The sequence below is a fragment of the Cnephaeus nilssonii genome, assembly GCF_951640355.1.
Source record: "Cnephaeus nilssonii genome assembly, chromosome: 7".
NCBI classification, from domain to species: domain Eukaryota; kingdom Metazoa; phylum Chordata; class Mammalia; order Chiroptera; family Vespertilionidae; genus Cnephaeus; species Cnephaeus nilssonii.
Window position 1 is genome coordinate 23627188 of NC_137078.1, and position 25906 is coordinate 23653093.

The 25906-nt window shown below is 42.0% G+C and overlaps 1 protein-coding gene across 5 annotated transcripts in view; it reads left to right on the forward strand.

The window, feature by feature from the left end:
* The window catches only part of JARID2 (jumonji and AT-rich interaction domain containing 2), a 290912-nt gene that overhangs the window by 113996 nt on the left and 151010 nt on the right, over positions 1-25906 (forward strand). For all 5 annotated transcript variants that reach the window (XM_079776852.1, XM_079776851.1, XM_079776850.1 and 2 more), the window contains one exon: positions 17769-17904. In XM_079776852.1, coding sequence (XP_079632978.1) covers positions 17769-17904 — 136 coding nt within the window. The remainder of the gene's footprint in view (positions 1-17768; positions 17905-25906) is intronic.

Here is a 25906-nt window from a genome sequence, read left to right on the forward strand (position 1 = left end):
GAGAGAGGGAGAGAGAGACAGAAACATTTGTGATGAAAGAGAATCATTGATCTGCTGCCTCCTGCATGACACACACTGGGTAATGGAGCCTGCAACTCGGGCATGTGCCCTGACCAGGAATTGAACCATGACCTCCTGGTTCATAGGTCGATTCTCAACCACTGAGCAACACTGCCTGGGCTTTATTGTTTTTTATAAAAGAACAATTCTTGGTCAGATGAGTATAGTTTACATACTAGTGAGGATTATAAGGCAAATGTGTAGACTTATTTTTATGCTGTTCATTTATTATTTAATGTTTCCTATGCTTCCTATCTTTAATAACAGATTCATTATGGATGTGATTTAAACAGTGCATGTCAATGAACTTGAATCATAATCTGAAATTGATAACATTATAATCACAATGGGGCAATGTGGTTGAAGTTTGAGAGGTATTTGGTAGCTCTCATGTGATTTTTAAGGGAGAATTTCTCTAAGTAATTGTATTTATTGATTTAAAAAATTCCAAGAAATTGGAATTGATTGGAAAATTTTGGGCCAAATTTAGGTGAAATAATCAATGTCCAAAATAATGAGAAATAAATTCTGTCTCAAATATTAAGCTACTAGAGGCCCAGTGCATGATTAAGTCATGCACGTGTAGGGTCCCCTAGGCCTAACCTGCCATCCAGGCCATATCCACTGCCTCGCAAAGCCTAGCACGCTCCGCGGACACTGCTAACAGCCTGCTCCCTGATTTTGATGGCAGGGGGTCGGTCCGCTGGTGCTGGAGCAGACACACAGCCTCCGCTTTCGATCGCGGGGGAGCTGTCTGTCTGTCCACTGGTGCACCAGGCCTTTCAAAAGCCTCCGGCGCAGCGGAGGCTTTCGAAAGGCCTGGTGCCGGAGCGGACAGCCAGCCAGCTCCCCTGCTTTTGCTCCCTGCTTTTGATGGTCCGCAGCAGGACGTGGGCTCGCTGCCCCAGAGGCCCCTTCTGTGCCGCAGCACAGCCATGGCGCAGACGCGAGCTCAGCGTCCCGCCGGCCCAATCGGCCACCCCGGCCACCCCGAGTCCCACCCCCTGCGCCTCCCGCTGGCCCAATCTTGGCCATAGTGGTGTGATGGTAATTTACATATTACCCTTTTATTATGTAGGATAGTTTGTTCATTGGGTTTTTCAGAAACTTTTCTGTTTGGGCTACAGAAACTGTATTGTCATCAGGGTCTATTTTTGTATTTAAGGAATTTAATGGCACACTATATCCTCTCAGGCTCATGGATGTCCCCTTCTCTTATTTAAGCATCTTCCAGTTGTGTTTCCTTGCATCTCAGTGAGAAGCAATTCCACTCTCCTCCCATTTTATTGTTGGCCATGTAATTTTGTTTATGATGTTTTTGTTGCTGGTGGTTTTTCTCCTACTCTGTACTCTGAATCAGGAAACCCATCTCCTTTTCTATTTATGGTAATTACTAGAGAGCATTTTATTTTGGCTCTCGGGGAGTGCCTGCTGTGTGTTTCTTTGTGTGGGCATGTATGTTAAAATTGGAAAGAGTTTTCTTTGAGGTCAGGGCTTTTACAAACTGCTCTGAAAAGTTTGTCACACTCCAATTGGCTATTAAAATTTTTTTTGTTTTGTATAGAAAACCTCCCCCTCCCCTGCCTCCTCCATCCTGTTTTCCCCCTTTAAGCATTTCTCCATCGATTTTAAGGATGAAATCCATTTGTTGCATCTGTTTTCTCTGGTGTGTGGAGTGGAGGTCTTTTTGAGCTGCTACCTTTACAACCTGGGAATGTTGGGAATAAAAAGGGAGCAAGCAGGCAAACCCAGTCTCAAAGTATTCTAGAAGTTCACTTATCTGGGAACAAAAATGGATTTATATGTAAAAGTGGGTGGGAGATTTCACAGTGTAGAGCCTGAGAGTTCTTGCTCTGATGGCACAAGAAGAGGAAGGAAAACTTTGGCTGCGTTAATTCTGCAGGAACTTGAGTTTTGGGTAAATGAGAAGAACTCAGAGAACATATAAAGTGTTAGGGTCACCAAAGGAGGAACATACAAGGCCAAAAAGGATGAAGAATTATGAATTTACTCGAGGCCCAGTGCACAAAATTTGTGCAAGGGCCTTGGCCCTGGCCCCTGCCCGCTGCTGACATGGCCCTATGCTGTGGTTCCCGCCTGCTGCGGCTTTGTCGGGAATTACGCTTTTATTATTATAGATTACGTCATCTGGGTACCAGATGGGCTGAGTCCCAAAATGGCACCAGCCCCTAAAAGGACTCTAGGCAGGCTTTTTCTGGGCAGAGAATTCTCTGTGCAGATCTGGATTCTGGGAAACTCCGGAGGGGAGAGATAATGGTCTTAGCAAGTGGAATGTGTTCTAGGCAGGTGGAATGTCCATTTGAAGTAGCCTAAAGGTCAGTTCCCAGGGGAGGGGTACAGATTCAATTATTTGATCAGACCTAACATAAAGGTTTTTCCCCCTCTTAGTTCTCAATGATGGGACATTGGGTCAAACATGGCCCGCCTTTCCCTCCTGGTATAATTAATCCAGCGAGCAATCATATCCTATTTTCCTATATGTGTACTGAGACATTATTTTATTTATTTATTATTGGCAAATCTGAACTTCTCTCTGACTCATAGATATGAGGGTTTTCCTCATTCAGCTTGAGGTATGGAAGCTTTGAGTAGTTTACAGCAGTTTGATTCAATTCCTTGAAGCGATTAAGTGCTTGTTTTATGTTTCAGGGAAAGAAAGCTTTAGTATCAGCTAAAACTCTTTGTTTTTCTTGATGTTAGAGAATTAATGTCAAGAAAATAAAAAGTGTAGTAAGACAAGCTGTGTGCTCTATTGAAATATTTACCTGGTTTCCTTAGTTACATGGGTTTCTTTTCTTTACTTTTTTTAAAATATTCATTCCCTCAACAGTTATCCACTAAGCTCCTGATGTGTACCAGGCTTGATGTTAGGGAGTTTTCCAGATTTAATTGTGATGCAGTCAGACTGGTTCTCTTAAGAGTGGGTGGAGGTCAGGACTCAGTTCTGGAGTCATGATTCTGAGTTTATCAAAGGGGCACAGGCCACACCCCTGACGAGTTCAGTCAGGTGGTTGTGAGGGCTGCATTTGGTAAAGCGTCCCAGGGGATTTCCAGGGTAGCCAAGCTTGACAACTTTAGAGTAGTGTTTCTAGTGCTGCTCAAACTTGAATTCGAATCCTCAGCAATGGATATGAGAAGTGCTTGTTATGCAGATAGGAATGAGTGTCTGGTCATAATGGTGAAGAATATTGTAAGGAGAGAGAATCTTTACTTCAGGAGCTCAGGGTTTGCTAAAGGAGAAATTCGAGGAGAAAGCACAGCATAGGTATGGCAAAGGAGTGTGACTAGGTGGGTAAAGTGAAAATGTTGTTTACTTGGTGGGAATTCTTTTCTGTATTCTTCCTCCAAATCTTAGGATTTACTTCTTTGGGCTCTGTATTGCTCTTCCCTTTTTGGTACTGCCAATAGAAGGCAACCAGAAGTAGCTGCTCTAGATCCTTTTAGGAGGATTGGAGAGAAAACAGGTTGTGGTTTGTCTCACCTCCACACAAATCTTTGAGATTTGTGACCACTCAAAAAACTTGTGTGCATAGCCATAGTGTTGCCCACAGGGTATCTTGTGAACATATTTTGACTACATGTGAGAGTGAGTTTAAGGCCAGTGTGTTCTCAGTCATCCCCCTCTGTCATTTTTCTTACTTAAACGTGAAGCCTGCATATAAGAAGGGGTGTCTGTGTTTGGTGTGTGTGTGTGTGTGACAGAAATTGAGTGATTGATTTATGACTTCACTTGGTCAAATAGAACTTTTTACCAGCAGCAACTGATGGGGCAGCATCGCCTATGTTGAGCAGTGGATTGGATTTCTATAGCCTCCATTGCCACATTATTGACACTCTATCACTTGTCAGTTTGGTCTGCAATGTCAAATGTAGATTTTTATAGACTTACTTGTGAGTAAGTGACATATTCCTTTTATTACGTCCAAATTCAGCCCTCTCCTTTCATTCGTTCTTTATTTTTAAGCATCATTTTTCCTAAGACTCTGAAAATCTTAGCCATAATCTTACTTTTTAAGGTCAGCTAGCCCTTCCCTGACTTCAGGCCTACCTTGTAAATAAATAGGAAAACTTTTTTTTCCCCTTCAATAAATTAGGGTACATAAAGTTTGATTCTAGGTTTGATTTTTAAACTACCGGTTATATTCACATCTCTAGCTCTGACACATGGCCTGAACTCTGACATCTCCTCTAGGGTCTGTGTAGGCAGCTCAAACTCAGCACATCCATAAACTGAACAATTGGTTCCTCCCTTTCTTCTCTCTGTTCCGAGGTGCTCTTTTCAGAAGCACCCTCCTTTTTCTCAGATGCGGCGCCATTTAGTGAGATGAAATTTTTTGGAGTTAATCTTTGACTCTTCTTCCTCATACATTCCACTTTAGCCATCAGTTGGCTCAGCCTTCTAAAAGTTTCTAGAATGTAACCAGTTGTCAAAGCCTCTTGTTACCAACCTGGTCCTCCCCTCTGGTGTAGGCACTTGCCACAAGGTTCTTTGCTTCTCTTTCCTCCTCCCCACAAAAGATTTCATCCTCCACATAGCCTGTCGGAGCTTTAAAAATGTAAATCAAATTCTGTTACTTCTTTGCTCGGGACTCTCCAGTGGTTCCCCATTTAGAGTAAAATTGTCATCTCCCCACTTCTGCTTTGTTCTTTCACACACACTGCCTGAAATGTGAATGGTGAACTTCTGCTTACATCCACTGTGTTCATAACATACATTTTGTTTCTGTGCCATTGTGAAATGTCAGCATAGGAAGAATTATAATTTTGTTTCTAGATAGCCCTATTTGCTTCCCCTAAGTGTTTTGTTTTAAGATGGGATATACATATGCCACTACATCTTTTCGGGGTGGGAGTCAGTCTTCATGACTTTGGTGGGAGCTTTGTCAGTCTATAGGTAAACACCAATCTTTTCATTGAACCCACACACTGGTACAGCAGGCTTTACAGAGCTAAATAACTGCAGGAAATCTCACCCTGAACGAAAGAAGAAATAATAGAACTGGCTTGGATGCAGGAACCAATGAAGGTTTTCAGTTTTGTTTAGGTAGCAGTTTGTGATCTCTGCAAACTATTGTGAAATAGATAAATCTTGCCTTTGGACTAAGAATAGATTAACTTGTAGGAAATATCAGTTTGAATACAATTGGTAGCTTGTACTAACAGTCCTGGTCACAGAATCATGCATTCTGTGCAATATAAAACCAAGAGCTGTGGGTAAACACTGAAACAGACATGACTGGTAAATTGAGCACAATTGACTGTTTATGTATTTCTTGGTACCAAAGTATTGATAAGAAAAAGAGTATTGAGAAATGGACTTGGTTCATGTCTATTGAGGAACTCTGTCCTTTACTTACCTTTGGATTACTTTTGAAGTCATGATTGATATTTAGTTAATAAATAAACACCAGTAGTCCTATTTCCTTGTATTTGTTTTGAGATGGGGATACAAAGATGAGAGCTGTTGTCTCTACTTGAGATGTTCACGCCTTGTCAGTTAGGGGTGTTGGGCAATGCAGGGGAAATTAAGTGCCTTAATTAAACGAGTTTTTGTAGGTCCTATAGTAGCTATAGGGAACCACGGAAGGCTTATGAGTAGGGGAAGGAGTGACATGGAATGATGGTTTTAGGAAGTAATTCTGTTGCAATGTGGTTGTGTTTTTAGAATTTAGAGAGACAATGTGGGAAGGATGTTTGGAATAGGAATTGGTTGGTGGCAGTCATTTTGGAAGTTTCTTCTGTAAGTTAGGAGATGAGAGCCAGTTCTATTTCTTTCTCCAAGGACTAGAGAGACGGGCAACATTACCTGATTTAGAGAGTGAAAGTGAACAGTGAGAAAGGAGGTGCCAGTCTTATTCAGGATTCCAAACCATGGGTGCCAGTAGCGTAAATTGAGATAGAGTCACACAAGGAGGTGGGGGAGAGGAAGGAGGAGATTGTCAAGAAAATAACAATGGGTATTTTGATCATAATTAGAGGTATGGAAGGAAGAAAGTGGCAGGGTAGAGGGAACAGGAAAACCAGGGAAGAGTCAGGCTGCCAATAAAAAGCTCACATTCGACTTTGTGATTATGTTTTTCATGGCAGTGAGAATGGTTTTCATGGAAAGGAGGTGACTTTCCTTGTGAGGCTGGTGTACACTTGTGGTTCTCAAGGTGTGGTCTTGTTACAGAAGACTGGAGAAAAACCAATGCTTAGAGAAATGGAGTTACACTTTATTATTATTATTAGTAGTAGTAGTATTACGTGCCAGCCCAGAGAAAAATGTCTTTCAAATTCTGGGCAACAACATGGAGGAAGTTGTCTCTTTTTATATCTTCTTTAGTCCTTTGTCTCCTAAATATGGGGTTTTCCGGTCCACTTTGCAAGTTCTTAAAGAGCCCTATGTGCTGGGGCTTTGAGACCTCAACCAAAGGCCTGGCCTGGCGCCAGCACTGATAGCTTCCTCTGGGGAAGGTTTATGGCCTCTCTAAAATGGGAGTAAACAGGTCTTGCAGGACCAAACAATTAAAGGGGCAGTGACTAGATTCAGATTGCCCCCCCCAAATGTCTCTTTTTCCCAATCAGTCTCAGGAACCGTATCACCAGGGAGAAACTCAATTCATTGTTTATCCTGTAGTTGTTTCTCAGGAGTGCATAAATTGTCAACCACTCTCTGAGGTTATTGGTTTTGCACTTGAAGAAACAATTCTAGAACTAGGTCTTGAAGCCACTGCTCTCTTTACATTTTCCACCTGTTTAAGTGTTCACTCATACGAAATGTTTTTAAATGCCTACTATGTGCTGTATGTATTAGAGGAAAAAGGTGAAAAAGTCACATGGCAGGTACTCTAGAGCAGGAGTGGGGAATGTTTCTTCAGCCAAGGACCATTTGGATATTTATAACATCATTCATGGGTCATACAAAATTATCAGCCTAAAAATTAGCCTGCTATATTTGGTCAAACATTTAATTAACTCACCCCTAGTGCCTTGGCTGGGCCAGAGCAAATGATTTTGCATGCCTCATATGGCCCGCCGGGTGGACGTTCCCCACACCTCTTCTAGAGCCACACACATTAGTCAGGATGCTAGGCAGTTCTGCGCCAGCATCTCAGGCTCATCACTTAGAAATGTTTGTGAGATCATTCTTCATAGTTCCAAAATGTAGAGACTTTATACAAGAAACAAGTAGTATGTGGCCTGCTACCCAATGATCTACATTTGTCATAAGTGGAAAGTGCTGTTTGGAGGGGGAAAAGACATTAAAATTGTTTCTGGAGACCCAAACATATACTGACAGGGTGCAAACCAATCCCAGGGTGATCCTTAACTCTGGGAAGGGCTGAAGGATATGAGAAAAGTGGGTAAGGGGTATCAGAACAAAGTGGCATGATGCAAGTTTGTGTTAAATCCAAGGACAAGGTTTATTTGTATACTTTAACTTGAAAATTGTCATTAAATGGCCAAAAATAAAACTAATGGTTTATAATGTACCATGACCATATAGCCAGTCCCCTGGGAATGTATACAGACTTATTTCCTGGTTGGGGGTTAGTGCTGAACCACAAAAGCAAGTAAGGCAGCTAGCTCTTGATTGAGCTCATAAATTGACCCCAGCAGTGTCCTGGGGTCTGAGGGAAGAAACAGAAGTACAAAAATCGCCCAAATCCTTTGCCATGGCTTTCAGGCCCATGACCTTGAGAGGCCTGGCAGCAGGTGGGGCAGCAATCAATCTCAGTGGTTTGGGTCACCCTCCTAGGCTGGTTGGTGGAGGGAGGGCTGGCTTTTGTCTGGTCGTAATCCTGGAGGATTTATTTTGTAGGGGATTCCTTAGAAAATAATTTGAAGGCATACTAAAGCAGTGTATGTCTTAGGGGCTTACTTGTAGAGTGAAGAATCTTTTGCTGCATCCTCAATTTCATATTGCCTGCAAAACTGAGAGGTCAGGTGTAGCAGAGGACTGGAGTCACTTTCCTGAGTGTGGTGTGGTTGAATATATGTAATTCAAATAGTTTTTTGCCTGCTTTAGACTCTGATTTTTGTTGTTTAAGGTATTCAGCTATTACAGAATTTTCCTGCTAACCTGAGTGGAGCATAAAGGTAGTCCAAATTTTGAAGAATCTCAGGCATATAATTAAATGCCTTGGCAAGTAATACACAGTCAATTGAAACTATCCAAACTAAATGCAAATATATGCTCTAGGACAGTGATGTCCAATAGAGTTTTATGGGATGATGGAAACATTCTGGGAGACATGGACCATTGAGCACTTGAAATGTGTCCAGTACAACATAAGGAACTTAATTTTTAACTTAAAGTTAATTGTAAATATCCACATGTGGCTAGTGACTACTCTATTGTTTAGTGCATCTCAGAATATACTTTTTTGGGGTATTCTGATGAACATACAAAAGGATTCAAAGATCCAGATTGCTTAGAATTCCTTTGAGAACATACTTGTTAATAATTTATTCCCAAATGAAGTTGTAGGGTAGTCACATGTTGGAATTGCTGATACTGAATCGTCCCTTATTAAGATTTTCTCCCCTCTATTCCCTCCACTGATGGTAGATTGTCAATCCAGATTTCTGCTGGAATCTTGGAGATAATCCTGAATTAGATCTTGGGTCTTTTTTGATTATGTTGAGACAACACACTGTCAGAGGAAGAACTGCAGGAGGGCTGAACTCCGTGCTGCGTGGTCCTCGCTACTGTTCCCTGACTGCACCATTTAACCGGGAAGTGCGAATGTTGCAGCCCATGCTGCTGCTGCCTTGACAACGGCAATGTCTGACATGCTCAGACGCAAAAGAGCTGACTTGGCAGCTGCCCAGCAGATTTTTATAAAGGCTCAGTTGGTGGCCAGAGATTCAGGCTGTCAGAGTTGTGTTATGCAATAAATCGTTTTCAGCAGAAGTTCTTAATCCAATTTCAACTGTAACCTATTTTTTTTTTTAAATAGGCGGTAATCAAAGATAAGTACACATTATTTAGTGGGAGTTTGGTAGAGGTAAAACTCTCCTTTCGTAAGCATTTTCAGACCATTTATTTTATCCTGGGAAGCATGTCTGTCTGAGGAAATTTGCTGCTTGAAGTGCTTTTAATTTAGAATATATCATTCACAAGTTCATAAGTCAGTGGTTTCCTGGCCACTTATCTTATTTCTAGGTGTGAGTATTCCCCCAATTTTTTTTATGATGTTTGAGTATTGACAGTTGAACCATTTTATGGAAGGTAGAAAAATGGGTTAGCATTGAGTTGACTGGAGAGATTTCCAATCGAGAAAATACTATTTTGTTAAAAGGGAAGAAACAACAGTTTTAGCCTAAGTCTAAGGTGAACTGCTCACATTTTTCTCCAATATTCTCCCTCTCTTCCCCTTATTTATTTGGCTCTGTAAATTCTTGTTTATATTGAATCCATGCCATGAATCAACTCTACAAAAAACCCGCCCCCCCCCCTTTTATTTTGGATGCTTTCATTTTTCTCTCCTCACACTCTTGATGGAAGTGACCTGCATTTCAGACAGCAACAAATTGTATTATACAGGATGATTTAACAATAGGTTTATGCGAACATGTTTTGAAAATAAAAGACACTCATGCTGTGGCCCCTCCGTAGAAGCAGGAGCGTTTTCTGTAATTTTCCCTGAAGGAAATCAGTTTTTTTCTCTTCATCTTTCTCATGGACCCAGTCTTTAAAATTTTGTTTTCTTATCAGTCAGCTGTGTGCAGCTGTCAGTCATACCCATGGCCTTCCTCCCCAGGATGTGGCATTTCATGTTAATCCATATTCGGGTAGGAGGGTGCTCATTGGAATTGGGCATTGCACTTCATTTTCTTTTTAAAAGGGGTAGAAAGTCACAGATCCCTCCACTCTCAGAGTCGTGGCAAGGTGGGTACGTGGGATATTGGTAACTCATTCAGTGGCTCCTATAACTCACTGTTCTTTGTCTTGGCACTTGTATGAATGTTAATAAAGAGGTTGCATGTTAAGGAGAAAGTCTTCCTACTGTGAACCTGAACATCCTCTTCCTTCCAACTGCCATACCCCAGCCATTCCCCCACTTACTTGTTTTTATAAGAGGCATGATGAACATTTGATGCTGTGGCCCCTCCGTAGAAGCAGGAGCGTTTTCTGTGGAATGTAATGCCATCTGTAACTGTGCCTGCCCTGCCCCTGTGCTCCTCCATCCCTCTTTATAATAAGCAGGTTGACATTTAAAACATTGGTATGAGATTCTGGATTTCAATTTAAAACACTGGTGTGTATCACACTTCAATCCTTTGCCTTTATTTTTATTTGGTACATATGTCTTGGATTTTGCCTTTATTTTTATTTGGTGATTTGATTAAAAATTATCTCTGGCCCTGGCCATTGTGGCTCGGGTTGGATGTTGTCCTGTGCACCAAAAGGTTTCTGGTTCCATTCCCAGTCGGTCAGAGCATGTGCCCCGGTTGTGGGCTCCATCCCCAGTAGGAGTGTGCAGGAGGCAGCCAATCAGTGTTTTGTGCTGATATAGATGTTTCCCTCCCTTCCTCTCCCTTCCCCTCTCTCTAAAAATAAATACAAAATCTTAAAAAAAACACACAGATCTATATGGTTTTGTAGACATTTCTTTAATGGGTTCAGATCTGCTGGAAAGGACCTAGTACCACTGGTTGACCTGAGTCCCAGTTTCCACCAATTGTTCTACATCATTATTAACAGTGCTCTCATTTGGGATGATAAATTACTTGGTCACTCCAACTGTGATGGATGAGTCTCTATGCAGTTTACTCACAAGTGATTGGAAATTAGCTATCTTCCATTGGGCTTCATTTAATTTAAAAATAGTTGTAATTGTTGGAAAGTTAAAAAAAATGCTGAGAAATGTGCTTCTCTCTAACCCATGCCTTTTAATCATTGTTTCCCTTTCCTAAATCAAGATGTCCTGAATTTAAAACCATAATAAAAACTCACATATGGACAAATTGCATAAGGATGCTTTGAGTGATGTCCTTAGAATTGATATTCTATCACACAAGGTTGTTGGACAGGCCAGTGAGATAAGATCCCTCCCCCTCCTTTCCCCTCTCCTCTTTATTTGCTAGTCTGTAGCTAGAGCTGTTGCTCTTGAGTTCTGTTTTTTCATATAACATTTACATTCACCTCTTGAAATTAGCAATAATTTTGCTTTTATTTAGGAGTCAATGTAAGTTATACATTTGATGTTTCCTCTTTAATAACAAATTTCTGAGTTTTAAAATTTGCTTCCTGATCTGGCACCTGCTGAACCATCTGACTACCTGATAGCTAGCACCAGCTCCTGTTTACATACCCAGCTGTGGGCCTTTGGGCAAGACAATGAAACTCACCTCTAAAAAATAACTAAGAGTTTCATGATTACTTCCTTTCCCACCACTTTAAACTAAAAGGGAGGAAGCAGTGGTGTGGACCTTACACTCAGGTCTGAGCAGAGTGTTCCATCCTTGTTAGTGCTGATCCCACTGCCTAGCATGTAGTGAGCTTCCAGCAGATGTATGCTATGATTAGTATCAATTATCACTTTTTATATGCTTCCCTTAGGTCTCTAAGGGCATCATCCCCTGCCCTGCGCCTGTTTGGCAAGTTTGACTGACCTGGTGTCCCTGTTTTTTATTGTATTTGAGTCCTCTGAAGATACTTTAAAGGCCTGTGTTGCTGAAGACCTGGCTGTCATTGGAGAGCAGCAGCCTGTGAGGGCTGGGCCTAGACCCGTCGCTGAGTGGAGAGTATGATCTTACTTTATCAGTGATCTGATCAGTCTTGAGACAGCAAATTAGAAGAACTCTTGGTGCAGTTATAGTGTATCTAATCAATAATCCAGTGCTTAAAGTGAGGATTATAGAGAGACATTTTGAATGTTCAGCAAATTTATTTACGTTAGAATGCCTGATTTTAGGTTTCATTTAAACTAACATTGATTTGAATTTACAACCTCAGTGGGGGACTCAAGTACATTGAATACAGTCTCAGTTTAAGTTATCATGCTTATGCCCTTTAACTCCACCCCTTCTCCATGAACACATGTGGGTAGAAGACATGGTGACTTGCACCGATCTGATCCTGCACTTTCTTTCTGTCTTGTGTTGTTTTTTCCCTTTAACTGCGATTGTCCTTGGATTTGAGCCTTCCTTTGAGTTTTGTTGCATTGTAATGGAAAAAATTTACCTCTATCTACCCCCCTCTCCCCCCAAGAAACAAAATCATTATGGAGGATATAGTTAACTGCAAGCTTAATGAGATCCTACAGTGTAATGTGGCTGCTACAATTTATTCTAACTTTTGGGTTTGTGCATAGAAGTAGATCTTACTGCATATATTATCCTATTCTGGAATATTATTCACATGTTGAATGTGTGTTTAATTCTGGGTGTCATGTTTTAAAGGGAAGTTGGCCCAAGCTGGGTAATCAGAGGATAAAGGTTGGAAAGACTGTGTCACATAAGGAATGATTCTAAAACTAACATTTTTTTTAAATTAAGAATTAATTTATTTTCTGATTACAGTCGACATGCAGGTATAAAACATAATGATTAGACATTTTATACTTATTGCCCCAATAAGCCCTAGTACTCCCCTGACACCACACGTGGAACTTGCATTTTTTAGTTCCTTGCCTTTCTTGGTTGTTTTCACTTATGCTATTTGATCACTTATTTAAGCTCAGTGAACAGACGTCAAAGTGAAGATTTCCCAGGGTATACTAATATAGACTTCCTATTTCTGACAGGAGAAATGCCAACAGCAGATAGATGTTAGAAGTATTCATATTGAGGTTTCACCTCATCTTTACCTTTGCCTGTATTCTAATGGAAATTAGAAAGTGATAGGAAATAGGTGTGGGTTGGAGAACAAGTGTGCACAGCAGAACTTCTGAAACTTTCCTGTGTATGGTAATCACATGGGGATCTTTTTAAAATGTAGATTATGATGATGTAGGTCTGGGGTGGGGTCCAGGAGTCTGCATTTCTAACAAGAAGCCAAGTGGTTAGGATTCTGGTGGTCTGTGGACCACACTTGGAGTTGCAAAGGCATGGAAGGAGGTTGTTAAAGGCTTTTGATCTCTAACCTGGAGTATGCATTTTGGAGGATGGTTAGATGGTGCTGTCTGCTCCAGGGAGTATACTGTCTTCATGTACCTACTCCTGTGCTCCTTTTTTCTTACATGTCTTCCAAGTTTGAATAGCTAGAGTTATGTTGTGCTGTGTTTTATTTTTAATAAAAAAGATTATGACTATAAGCATTCAAGTTTAAATTCTGAATAGTTGCCATTTTTTATTAGAAATTCTAAAGTTACTTCAAAGAGAGGCAGATGTTTTCCAGATGAAAAGAAAATCATGTCACTTTTAAAGGCCTTATTATTCAGTCTCCCATTAACCAGGTAAAGTCATTTTTTAGCAGACAATAGCAAAGTAAATCTAGATCTTTGTGATTTTTTTTTTATTGTCTAAAGTTTTACATATGTCTCCTTTTCCCCCATTGACCTCCCCTTTCCCCCAGCCATTTCCACCCCTGAGGGCAAGCCCCCACCACTCCAGTGTCTGTGTCCATTAGTTATGTTAATATGCATGCATACAGTCCTTTGGTTGATCTCTAGTCTCCCCTCCTCCCCTGCCATTTGTCTCTGGATCTACATTTGTTCATCAGTTTATGTTGATCATTATATCCCACATATGAGTGAGATCATGTGATATTTATCTTTCTCCAACTGGCTTATTTCGCTTAGCATAATGCTCTCCAGTTCCATCCATGCTGTTGCAAATGGTAAATGTTCCTTTTTTATAGCGGCATAGTCTTCCATTGTGTAGATGTACCACCGTTTTTTAACCCACTCATCTGCTGATGGGCACTTACGCTGTTTCCAAATCTTAGCTATTGTAAATTGTGCTGCTATTAACATAGGGGCGCACATATCCTTTCTGATTGTTGTTTCTGGTTTCTTGGGATAGCTTTAGAGTCCCCCGCTGCCAGCAGCCCTGTGGAACCCCTTTCACATTCGAGGTCTACACTGACCCCAAGGGCCACATAAAGACATGCTGAATACAAAGGGCTGAAATAAATGAGTAATCGTTAACATAAAATAATAGAACATTTTAATAAAAATTAATATTTTTCCTGAACATTAACTTACCAGACACTGAATAACTGCACAAATTAAAAAGTGTAACACAAATAAATCTATTTTTCTTGTTATCTGAAAGTGAAATATTTCCTGTTGTATACACCAAACAAGTCAGTCCAAGACTAATGACGTGGCAGTCGGCTGCTAAAATATTCCTTTCTAGTATTAGTGGAGAGAAGTGGTGCGTCCGTGTGTAAGGTGCCTAAGGGAAATGAATACAACACGATTATAGTAATCAGTCATTAGCGAATGTTGTAGTTCGTTATTAATAATTATGTGTAACAGAAATATTTTATTAAAATGTTTCTCACACACCGTTATATTGGGTGGGCTGCAAAAATGTTCATTGTGGGCTGCATGCAGCCCATGGGCCGCGAGTTTGACATGCTTGTTTTAGGGGCTGGGATAACAGTGGTGAACAGAAAAAAACAATTTCCTGAACCCATGCAGACATTATTTAAATGACTGATTAAATAAGACAACTATTGAAAAAGGGAAAATAAAAAGGAAGCCCTGTAGTTAGAGGTCATATAAACTCGTAGAGAGGTGTTTGTAATTTGTGTTGCTTGACCTTTAATGATAGTTATGATGTTGGGGCTGTTTTTCAGAGCATTCAGTGATTGGCTGTTCTGAATAGCAGAGTGAGTATTAGACTCTCTCTGGCCTTCCATGACACCCAACTTGGAGAGTGCTATGCTGCCTCATGGCTGGGCACACACCTTTGATTCCACACCTGGCATTCTACTAGGGAGGGGATCCACCACCCTGGTCTGCAAGCTGAGTGTAGGGTGATTCATCATGATTCTGCAGCTGTGAAACGCAGTTTAATTTCTGAGTTATTGCCTACCTGTCGAACTTTTGGAAACAAAACAGTCACCCATTAGGTTGTGTCTTGCATTAGCATTGAGGATGGTGACAAGTCTTGACCAGCACCCCAGGTTATAAAAGAACACTTGTGTTTTAAAAGAAAGTTTGATTTTAATGTTTAGAATTTAAAAACCCATAATCATTGTCAGGGATATTCTCTTTTGTATTTAAAGTACTTTATAGGTGTAATGAAACTGCTCTTGTACCAGTAAGTGAACCCTAATTGTGTCTTCCTTGCAGGAGTTTTCATCCCACATTGTTTATGTTTTAATTAGAAATTAGTTGTAGGGGTGTAATTCTCTATTATGGGGGCCTGAAGTTAGAATGAAGGTACCAGTCTGAACAGGATGCAGAAAATTGTCACTGGAATTTTACATTGAAAGCTATTTTGGGGCTTTAAAATGTATACATGGTGTAGATGTAGGAAACAATAGTTTATAATCACATCACTTGTGGAGATTGTGGAGATGCAAAAGATGAGAATAGGAACTTGGTTGCAATGAAAAGATTTTTGCTGCACAGCCTTTATTGCATAGTCTGACTGTGGAAGCTGGAAAAGTGGATTTCAGTCTAATAAGCATTAATTCCTGCCACATTTAAGACAAGTCATTCAGTTGCAAAGAATATGCTAGGAGAGCTTTCATGGAAACTCAAGGGAATTGCTATAAGAGCAAATTCATCTAGGATGTGCTTTGTATGTGCTGTCTAGCTAAAGCATCTGCCTTTTACTCAGGATAGTTATTTGGGCTGCTCAGATAGGTCTGGTTACTTCATTTTTCTGTTTTTTAACAAGGTGATTGGAAGGTCTGCAGTGACTTAAACCAAGTAGCAGTTAAGGAATTGTGTGTCCCTCCTGTTAGGTTGAGGCAAGATTATCTGCTTCTTTTAACCTTCTTGGTTAGTAGATGTCTTGGCTCTCAGCAGAGCAACCGGGAAGAACAGGATGTGCCTTCTTCCTCTAGCGGTATCGGAAATCACAGCTTGGCATGTCTACAAGAGGGAAGGGTGTGCAGGGGAAGGTGGAAATGCTAGCTCCCTTCTTCCCAGGGCTCCTCTTCCCCTTATTATAGAAGATGGAGAATCACTCTGATTCTAGGAAATCCCTGAAGCTTAACAAGAGTGAAGCTTAACTTATTTAGGGCTTAGAGTTCCTATGTGGTTGTATTTCTAAGATGTATTTATGCGGAGTTTAGGAATTTAAGAGCTGAAAAAGACCTCAGCTATCCCAGTTCCTTTATTGAGTCCCATGGAGGTTTTATGTCACCTGTTAGTGGCAGGGAGTAGAAACCAATTTGTTGGACATCCAGTACAACAGCACCAGTCTGACTCTGAAGTGTTCGGGCTCCTCTTGGAACAGAGGGAACATGCATATCCAAAGCCCTGTTTTTACCCATGATATTAATGTTTCCCTTATTCTCTTGAGGCCCAAAATATCTGAGAAGCTCAAATACTTGCATTTCTAAATCCAACTGTGTGATAAAATGCTTAAGTCCTGAAGCAGGTGTGTGAATGTGAGGGCTTCTTAGATAAGCAAACTGTGCATAGATATCCACAGAAACTAAGAACGTCCTTAGCCATATGAGTCTGCCCCTTACGCCTTAAACACCTTGTTGTTGGTTTCCTACAACAGTTGTCTCAATCCAGTTATGGTGTCAGCCATCTCCATCCTCCAGTCTTGGCTCATGTTCTGTCTTGGTTTCCTCCCTGCCCCCTCCTCCCGTACTGCCTCTTCAATTCTAATCGTCCTTTATATCTTTACTACTGGAGTGGTCTATAGGCTGGCTGCTAGTTCTTTGGTTCCTCCACCCCCACCTTCTTCCAACCTGGCCTTTATTTTGTTCCTTCCTCTCTCAAGAATTTGCATTGGATCTGATACAGAAGACATAAGGGAGCCATGCTTTTAAATTAGACCTTCAAGACCTGTTATTAACCTGTGTTTATTTTTATCTCTCGAGTCCCCCCTTTTCCCACATTCCATTGCCCTTTCCCACACTTGTGTCTCTCCCCCGCAACCCCCCCTGTCCTTTGTGACTTATTTTCTTAAGAGCCTATTGCTGATCCAGTTTCTGACTGAATTGTAAGTTTCCTTGAAGGTAGCAATAACCCCCCAATGACAACAACAATAAAGTGGAGCACATACAGGGTATCCCCAAAAATGTATACATACTTTGAATAATTATTAATTCCAATGGGTTAAACATGAATAGAAAAAAATCAATTGAGCTATCAAAAAATATATGTGTATGCATTATTTTGGGACACGCTGTATTTGTAAGGCAGTATACATTCTGGCATTGCTTGCTTTATAAAACTCCAATACAATGGTTCATTATTACATCCCTGCTTGTGAGTGTAAAACAACTATTTATGAACTTTGCCAGGAATAGAAACCTTCCGTATTCCCCATTAATGAAGGTCTTTGGATGTGGATAGCTAAGGGGAATGAGGTGGTTTTTGTCATTCTTTCAGTCCCTTGTATAGCCTGTGGGTTCGCTTTTTGCTTGAGGTCTCTCCAGATGTCTGAAGGGCCAGTGCTATCTCTTAACCATATGCTGTAATATTGATCTCTAGAACCATGTCTCGATCACACAGTACTTGTTTGAAATTTAAAAAAAGGTTTATTTTGACTTAATATTTACCCGTTGTCTTTTAAGTAACTCTCCTTTCTTTCATCTCTCTTGGTTTCTCCAGGATGACAGTGATGGGATTCCATGGTCAGAAGAAAGGGTGGTACGTAAAGTCCTTTACTTGTCTCTGAAGGAGTTCAAGAATGCCCAGAAGAGACAGCATGGTGAAGGCATTGCTGGGAGCCTGAAAACAGTGAATGGTGAGTTGAATATTTGTTGAATCTCTGGGCACAGCCTTGTTTCTGAATTGGATGTGTTTTGCAACTTGTGCTTTTTAAGCTAAGTCTTTTACCTGCAGTTATTCCGGACACACTTTTGGGTTTATAGATTCATTTTCATGTTCCTTTATGTTCCGCACCATTGTCAAGTAGTTAGTCTATTCTCTATACACAGGACCGGGACTGCAAATCTGTTTTCTTTCTGGGTTGAATGTGGAGCCTGTTTTACAGATTTTTCTGTGGATATCTGCTTCATACCCAAGTATGACAGCAGAAGTTTTTGATGATCTTACTGCGGAGTGATGTCTTTTTATTCTTATCCCGTTTGTAAAGGAAGTAGCCTAAATCCATGGTGTGCCTACTGCCTTTTTTGCTCTCAGGCTCAGCAGCCTCCTAAGCACCTGCTTCTTTGTATGTTGATCAGGTCGGGCAGGTTGATAACCAGCAGCAAGTATACAGTGGTATAGAATTTCTGTGCATCCGGAATTTTACCTCTTCCTATATGGTTAGCAGAAGGATCCTTGAAGCCTGGAAGGAGACTTGCTTCTATCTGCCTTTATTCTTGTATCTCTTTTTAATGGGATTTAGTATGATTGAGATGAAGTCATCTAACAAAAACCATTTCAGAACTAACATTGGTTTTTCAGGGGATGTGGCTGTGGTGGCATTCCAGAGTCTCTCCTGTACTTACTAATCTCTTAGAATTATGGATAATGTGAGTCCACCATGTTCTGGTTTGTACTTACATGGAGATGAAGAAGAAGAGATACTGTTCTGTCTTAGAATCTTTGCTCTGGTCTTGAGGTAACAGTTATCCCATGTGGGTTCTCAGCAGCTTTCCAGGGTGCAGGTTCCCGTAGGGCTTCCAGTTTCTTTCCAGCCTGCTTAGTGGAAAGGTGAGTTGTCTAAAAGCCTCTTGTTGGAATTGGTGCTTGAAGACGGGACCTGTTGCTGCTCTGTTTCCACAGGGCTGTGGCGGGATTTAGTGAGATGACCTCCTGCCATCCACCCACGTTCTTTCATTCTCTTCTAGTATTGTGTGGTTTGAAACAAGAACCCTTAAATTCTGAGCCATATGTAATGGGAACGGCCCTTTTACAATTTCTTTCGCATTTGCAGAAGTAAAATAAGTAGTGGAATCTGTTGCCACAGTATACAGTTTAGACCCCCATGGATCTCCAACAGACAGAGACCCCGTGTATTCCTTGGCTGCCTATAATATAGTAAACTATTCCCTGTGTCTGTTTGGAGAACATTTGATGTGATAGTTCTTGTCATTGCTTCACACTGAATACAGATGGTCCCCCAACTTACGATGGTTCGAGTTGACGATTTTTCAACATAATGATTGTGTGACAGTGATACACATAATACATCACATGAGATAGTCAACATGTTATTTTAAAATGGACTTCGTTAGCGCATTTTGCCAAACTGAATGTTCTGAGCACATTTAAGGTAGGCTGGGCTAAGCTATGTTAGCTTAGGTCTAGTAAATGCATTTTCAACTTAAACCCATTGTAAACTGGAAATATCTTATTTGGATGTAACCCCAAATGAAAATAAGTTGAGGAGCAGGGTTTTGCTTGATTAAGATTTTTAGAAGGGTAGTGGGAGGAATTTAATTGAATCCTGGAGTTAGAGTAGAGCAGTGGCTATTATAGAAGTAGATCTTAGGGTTTTGATAAAAATGCTTAATTCTGCTGTTCGCGAGTGGTAATGCTTTATTGCCCTGGGACTCTCTTAATTTAAAAAACAACACAACAACAACACATCAGCCTAATTGGGGAAAATCAGCTTTTAGGATAAGAAGTTAGCCAGGTGTCCAGGATTGAATGAAAGTGGAATTTGGGTAAAAGAACAAAAACTAAAATAAGTTATCCAAGAAGCAAAGAGCACTACCAGCTAGTTGGCTATAAATGTGGCTCTCATGTTTTTTGAGCATAGTTGAGGGCTTGACAATGCAAAGAAAATAATTCTAAGAAAAGTTGTCAAAGATATCTCTATAAGGATCATTGAAGGCTTTAAATAATTCTTGTACCAGCTTCATAAAGAAAAGGTAGTTTTTGTCATGTTAGTTTGCCTTTCACCCTAATAAATACTGACGTGTCTTTTTTTTTTTTTAATGACTTTATTTATTTATTTAAAAAAAAACACTTCTCATTTTGGTTGTGAAGTTGCTGTGAATATGCCTTTTTCTAGTTCCTGTTGGTGTTTGTGCAGGTAACATTCCAAAGCCACCTTTTTGTTATTCTGTGTATTGCATTTCAGTAGCAGTTTCTAAGTAAACACATTTATCTCCTTGTTTCAGAACTTAAGTATGTTTTAAGAAGAATTTTCTTAAATGCAGCTAACATGTTAAAGTGTGCTTTCCTGTTTGCGGGTTACTGGAAAGCACAGGGAAACAGAATTGTTACCATGGGAATAACTCCTTAGGAACCTGAATCTCAGGAGTGCTCTCTAGGAGGATATGATCAGAGAAAGCTGAAATAGCAGGGAACATTCAGGACTTTTTTGGCCAAATGAGGTTGGGAGTAGAGTTGATTGTAAGCAGTGTTCTTTTTCAAGTGTGCATCACTTGAGCTTGAATGGATGCTTCATAATAGATTATAATTCATATACTGTACAATAGAGTGACCCTGTCTTGAGCTGTAACATCACAGCATACAATCTCGGGATTCTTCATGTGGGCAAGTGAAGGTAAGGTAGTAGAGGGAGAGTGGTTTTAACAGTCATACAAGGTACTTGTTTTTCTTTTCTTTTTAAAAGTTGAAATAATTCTATTGATCCCATTTTAGAAATTTGTCTGGTGGTAAACTTTGGAAACTGTCCAGTACAGAGCCCTTACTGGGAGGTAGGGTCTGAAAGTAGATGGCAAATGGGCTAGAGCATGTACCTGTTCCCCAGATGGGGAGGGCTTCTGCCCCTGTTCTCCCCTTTATCACTTGGGGACTTTGGGTAGTGACATACTTCTGAGTTTGTTCACCTTGGTGTTTTTCACCTGTAGGCAGAATAAACATCCCTGTTGTGTGTGGCTTTCCTGACTCTCAGTTATCCTATCTAATAAAGAGGGAATATGCAAATTGACCGTCACACTGTCACAAAGATGGTGGTGCCCAGTCCCCTCAGCCCCGCTGGAGTCCCCCAATCCTTTCAGCCCAGCTAGGGGGCAACAGGCGCATGGTGCGGCTGGACCCAGCCTCAGGTGGGTCCGGCTGCTCCGCGCGCCAGCCGCTGGAGTCCCCCAGTCCTTTCACAGAAAATGGGTTGCCTCAAAAGTTGGTTGAGCTTCTTAGGACAAAAAAACATTCAAAACCTTTGAAAAGGGAATTCCAATATTTTTAAAAGTTTGGACTAGACAATTCAAGGTTATTTCCACTACAACCTTCTATGATTTTGTGATATTAACATTCTGAATTCACATAGTATCAGCTGTATTGTATGTAAGCAGATATTATTTAAAGGAATGGCCATTATTATTAAAACAACTCATAAAACCACACTGCTTGTGTCAAGGACTTTCTGTATGATTTTCCTAATGGCTGGAGTTAATGCCCCTAAACCAGCAGTCAGACATCCCCGAGGGGTCCCAGATTGGAGAGGGTGCAGGCCGGGCTGAGGGACACCCCCCACCCCCATGCACGAATTTCGTGCACTGGGCCTCTAGTTTATTATACAGTAGCAGCATTGGAATTACAGTTCAAGTTGTGTAACTTTGCATCCAGTACTTACTTTAGAACACATGCCAGATAAAAATTACACCATATCTTTGCAAGAGTAGTATTGAAAACAAGGTGTTTTATTTTTTTCCCCTCCTATTAAATTTTAAACAAAGATTTTTCTGGGTGATTGATCCAACCAGAGTTTCCTGGAAAAATTAAAATTTAAAATAGTATTTGGCATTAACAATAGAATGGGCATGGCATAATTTTGTGTCTGTTTTGAATTGATAGCACTTTTGCTAAGTCATTGGTATGCTAGGATGCTGAACAAGCAACCCCTTGCACTGCTTCCCTCTTGTGGGAGGCTGGCTGGGGGTCTGGTATCTGTTTTCAGTGTTCAAACAGTGGCAACTTGGATCTGAGTGGCTGAGCTCAGCTGCCCCATTTCTGCATGTCTAGTGGTAGTAGTAATAACACAAGCAGACAAAAGACAGTAAAATCCATGTTTGCCATCAGTCTTGCTTTTGTGGTTTTAAAGTGACAGGGAATGACATTTTTCATCCATCTAGAGGTAGTGAATGTGAGTCTTCAGCGTGGATTGTCTGTGTTGGAACTGAACCATCATTACAACTTGTTGGTTATAGCCAGGCTTAGAAGGCAGTGCTTAGATTTCTGCTGATTGTGAGCCTTCTGTTTACTTCTGCTATAGATAATGCTACTTTTTCTGGCTGTAATAATTTGACAAAAGCTTAGGAAAGGGCTGGCAAAGGCTGAGGCCACTCTTTGAGGACTCTTAGCCCACTGGGGCTGAAATTAGGGACATTCAAATACCATGCTATACAAATAATGAGTACATATAATTACACAGCAAGAGAGGGGAGCTATTAGCTGTATTTGAATTTCATAATGCAGCAAGTCCTCTGTCCAGCTAAAAAGTCTTGACTGGATGTAAGGGACACTGGACCCTTTTCTTAGAGTCGTCCTGTGGGCACTGGTTGTGATAACTAACCTGTTGAGTGCTTACTACTTGGCTGTTACAGTTCTAGCTGTTTATCCATATTTTACTTGCTTAATCTTCAGAAAAAACCATTTTATAGATGAGAAAACAATACACCGGTGTTATTTGCAAGTTGCCTACACAACTAGGGTGGGGCAGAACCAGGATTTAAACCCCATCTTTTTGTACTAGAGCTCTCCTACTTTGAGCCACTGCCTAGATAAACCACTTTGGAACCCTCCATAAAGATAGGGTTCCAAAAAATAAAAATTTGTAGGAGGATATATTTTTAATAGCAGTTTTTTTTGAAGCAGAGAAGTGAAATCTTTGATTAGGAACATGTTTCTGGGCTTTATTAGACCTTGTACTTTAATAGAGGGAATAAAAAAATTGTACTTCTTCTGATGGTTACCCTTCTTAGTTCAGTCACAGGCACACACATGCATTCATTTCTTTCTATTTCTTCACCTAGAGGCAGAGAGTTTTACTTTTGTCGAGCCTTTTCAGCACCAATTGCCAAATTTGTAGCCAAGGATCAAAGTTGGAAGTATAGATATAGGGAGACAATCCCCTTCTCCCCCCCCTCCCCCCCCTACTCACCTTTTTAAGGGATAGAATTTTGGACTTCTGTACAAAATCTTTCTTTAAGATATCTGTTGTTTATGGATCGAAACATGGGCCCAAGACATGCTTTCTTGAAGTAGTCAGTTTATGGCCTAAGTAGTGCAGGTGGGGCATTTCTTTTTCTTTTCTTTTTAAAACAAATATATTTTAATGATTTTTTACAGAGAGGAAGGGAGAGGTAATAGAGTTAGAACATCGATGAGAGAGAAGCATCAATCAGCTGCCTCCTGCACACCCCCTCCTGGTGATGTGTGTGCAACCAAGGTACATGCCCTTGACTAGAATCGAACCTGGGACCCTTCAGTCCGCAGGCCAACGCTCTATCCACTGAGCCAAACCGGTCAGGGCAGGTGGGGCATTTCTTGATGGAGCTTCCATTTGGTCAATACCTGAGATGGTTTTTGGATGTAGGAGGTATTCCCAATTGCTTATTTTGGAGGGATTGGATTGCCTTATTCATCCCATCTAAAATTTCATGGAGTAATACCCCATGATTTTATGTTTCAGTAAGAAAGGAAAATAATGATTCCAATTGTAACTGTAAGCCATCATCCTAATATATAAAGAGCCAGGGTCCATCACGACCTAAACGACCAGATGAATGACTGAACACCAGGCTGCGTGCGCAGCAGGCTCGGGTGGGCGGGGACTTGTGGCAGCGGGGACGGGGGCGGGGAAGGCAGGCACTGTGGAGGGTGCCCTGTACTCCCCCCATAGCAGTGGCGGTGGTAGCTGTGAGCGCTCCTGATGGCCCGCAGTCGCTGCTTCAGCTTGGCCTGGAGGCTCCACTTGGCACCACTCACAGTTGCCGCCACATGCTGTGGTATAAAACACATAAGCGCAGGCACCACTTCCATGCCACCCCCTCACTTCTGCCAGTCCCACCAGCCCTGAGGTGCCCTCCCCGAGCTGTTTCTGGCGAGGCCTGTGAGAAGATCCTGCCCTCGGAGCGCTCCTGGCTCCAGAGGAGGCGGATGGCACCACAAGCATTGTGACAGGTGGACCGGCTCCCTGTGCGCCGAGGGCCTGGGAGGATCCCAGGGACAGAGGTAGCACAGGGCGCTGCGGTGGCGGTGGCTCTTGTGACTCATCTGTCAAGCCCTCTCAGCCGGCCGCCCTTGCTCTTGCCCTGGCCCTCACTGCTGGCTGATTCCGGTGCAGCCTCCTGGCTCAGAAGGTGCGCAACCGCTGGGACAGCCACTGTGGTGCGCCAGATTGGATGTCCTCCTGGCCACGCCACATGGGTTTGTGGATCTGCTCAGGTGCAGGCCTCTGGTGCGCACATCCTCTTCTCTCCCCCCTTCACGTGTGAACATCCCCCAGCACGCTGTCACCCATGCGCGCCCACAACAGTCCTGGACCACAGTGCGCGCATGTTTCCCCCCCGCCCCCGCTTCTCTGCCACACTTCTGTCAACCCCGGCGTGCCTATGTCCCCCACAAGACGTGCGCACATCCCCTCCGCTCACATCCTTTGGAGCGTATCTGTGTGCTCGGGGTGGGCGCCTGTGATATGACAGTGAGAGGGTGTAGTGGTGACCCCCTGTTCCCACGGAGGCCAGTGCGGAGACGAGATCGCCTCCGTGGGGTAATGCAGGTGCTGAGGAAGGAGCAGGTACGGACAGACACACCTGGTGGGCGCGTGGCGGCTCTTGCTGAAGTGCCTTTAGCCAGTGTTCGAGATCACAGTGTTCGGGAACCCAGAGGAGGAGGTGAGGAGGTCCGTCCTCTCAGGGAAATGGAGGGAGAGTCGGGGAGACTGCAGAGGAGGAACGTGCACTGGGGGTGCCGGCGCCCATGAGCGAAGGCCGCTGTTACTAAGCCTTGCTTGCTTGGGGCCTAGCGCGCTCCTGCTGGGCAGTGGGCGACAGGACGTGCTTTTCTGAGTTAATGAGAGAAAACATTGATTCTCCCACTGCCCTCGAAGGTGGAAAGCCGAGTGGAGAGACATGCGGGGAGTGAGCGAGGTTCCCTGTCTGGGGGTTCCAAATCTGCCGTTGGTTCCTTTCACCGCTGACTAGATATATACAGTATGTCCTCCCAAAATGTATACACACTTTGAATACCTACTAATTCCAGTGGGTTTAAGTATGAAAATAAAGAAACAACAATGGCGCTGTCATCTGTTAAAAGTGCAGTTGGACATCCCCCGAGGGGTCCTGGATTGGAGAGGGTGCAGGCTGGGCTGAGGGTGACATCCCCCCACCCCTCTCCATGCACGAATTTCATGCACTGGGCCTCTGGTACTTTATAAGATGCTTTCTAATTTTAGATATGCACATTTCAAGATGAGAAGAATATATGTGTCCTGGAATCCGAAAAAAATACAATAAGAGAAATGCTTTGAAAATCAGAAGTGAGTGACTGTATTTGGTTTAGTGTGAGGAGGCTGATGATGTAAATGGCCCAGTGTGGCACTTTCTTTCGTAAAAGAAGCCTTGAAAGCCGTGGGATCTTGTGCAAGGGCAGGAGATTGGGATGGGGTGGTGTTGGGGGCAGAGGTGAGGACCTGCAAATAGATATTGGACAGGTTTCTCTGGTTGGTCTACTTGTACTGCTCTGGCACCTAGGGAGAGGCAAGCCTAACTGCAGCCCTTTTAGCCAAAGAATTATGGATTGCTAGTGCAGGAAGGGACTTTTTGAGGTATATAGGTCAGACTCCTCAATTTTCAGATGAGGAATTTTGAACCTGGATGATGAAC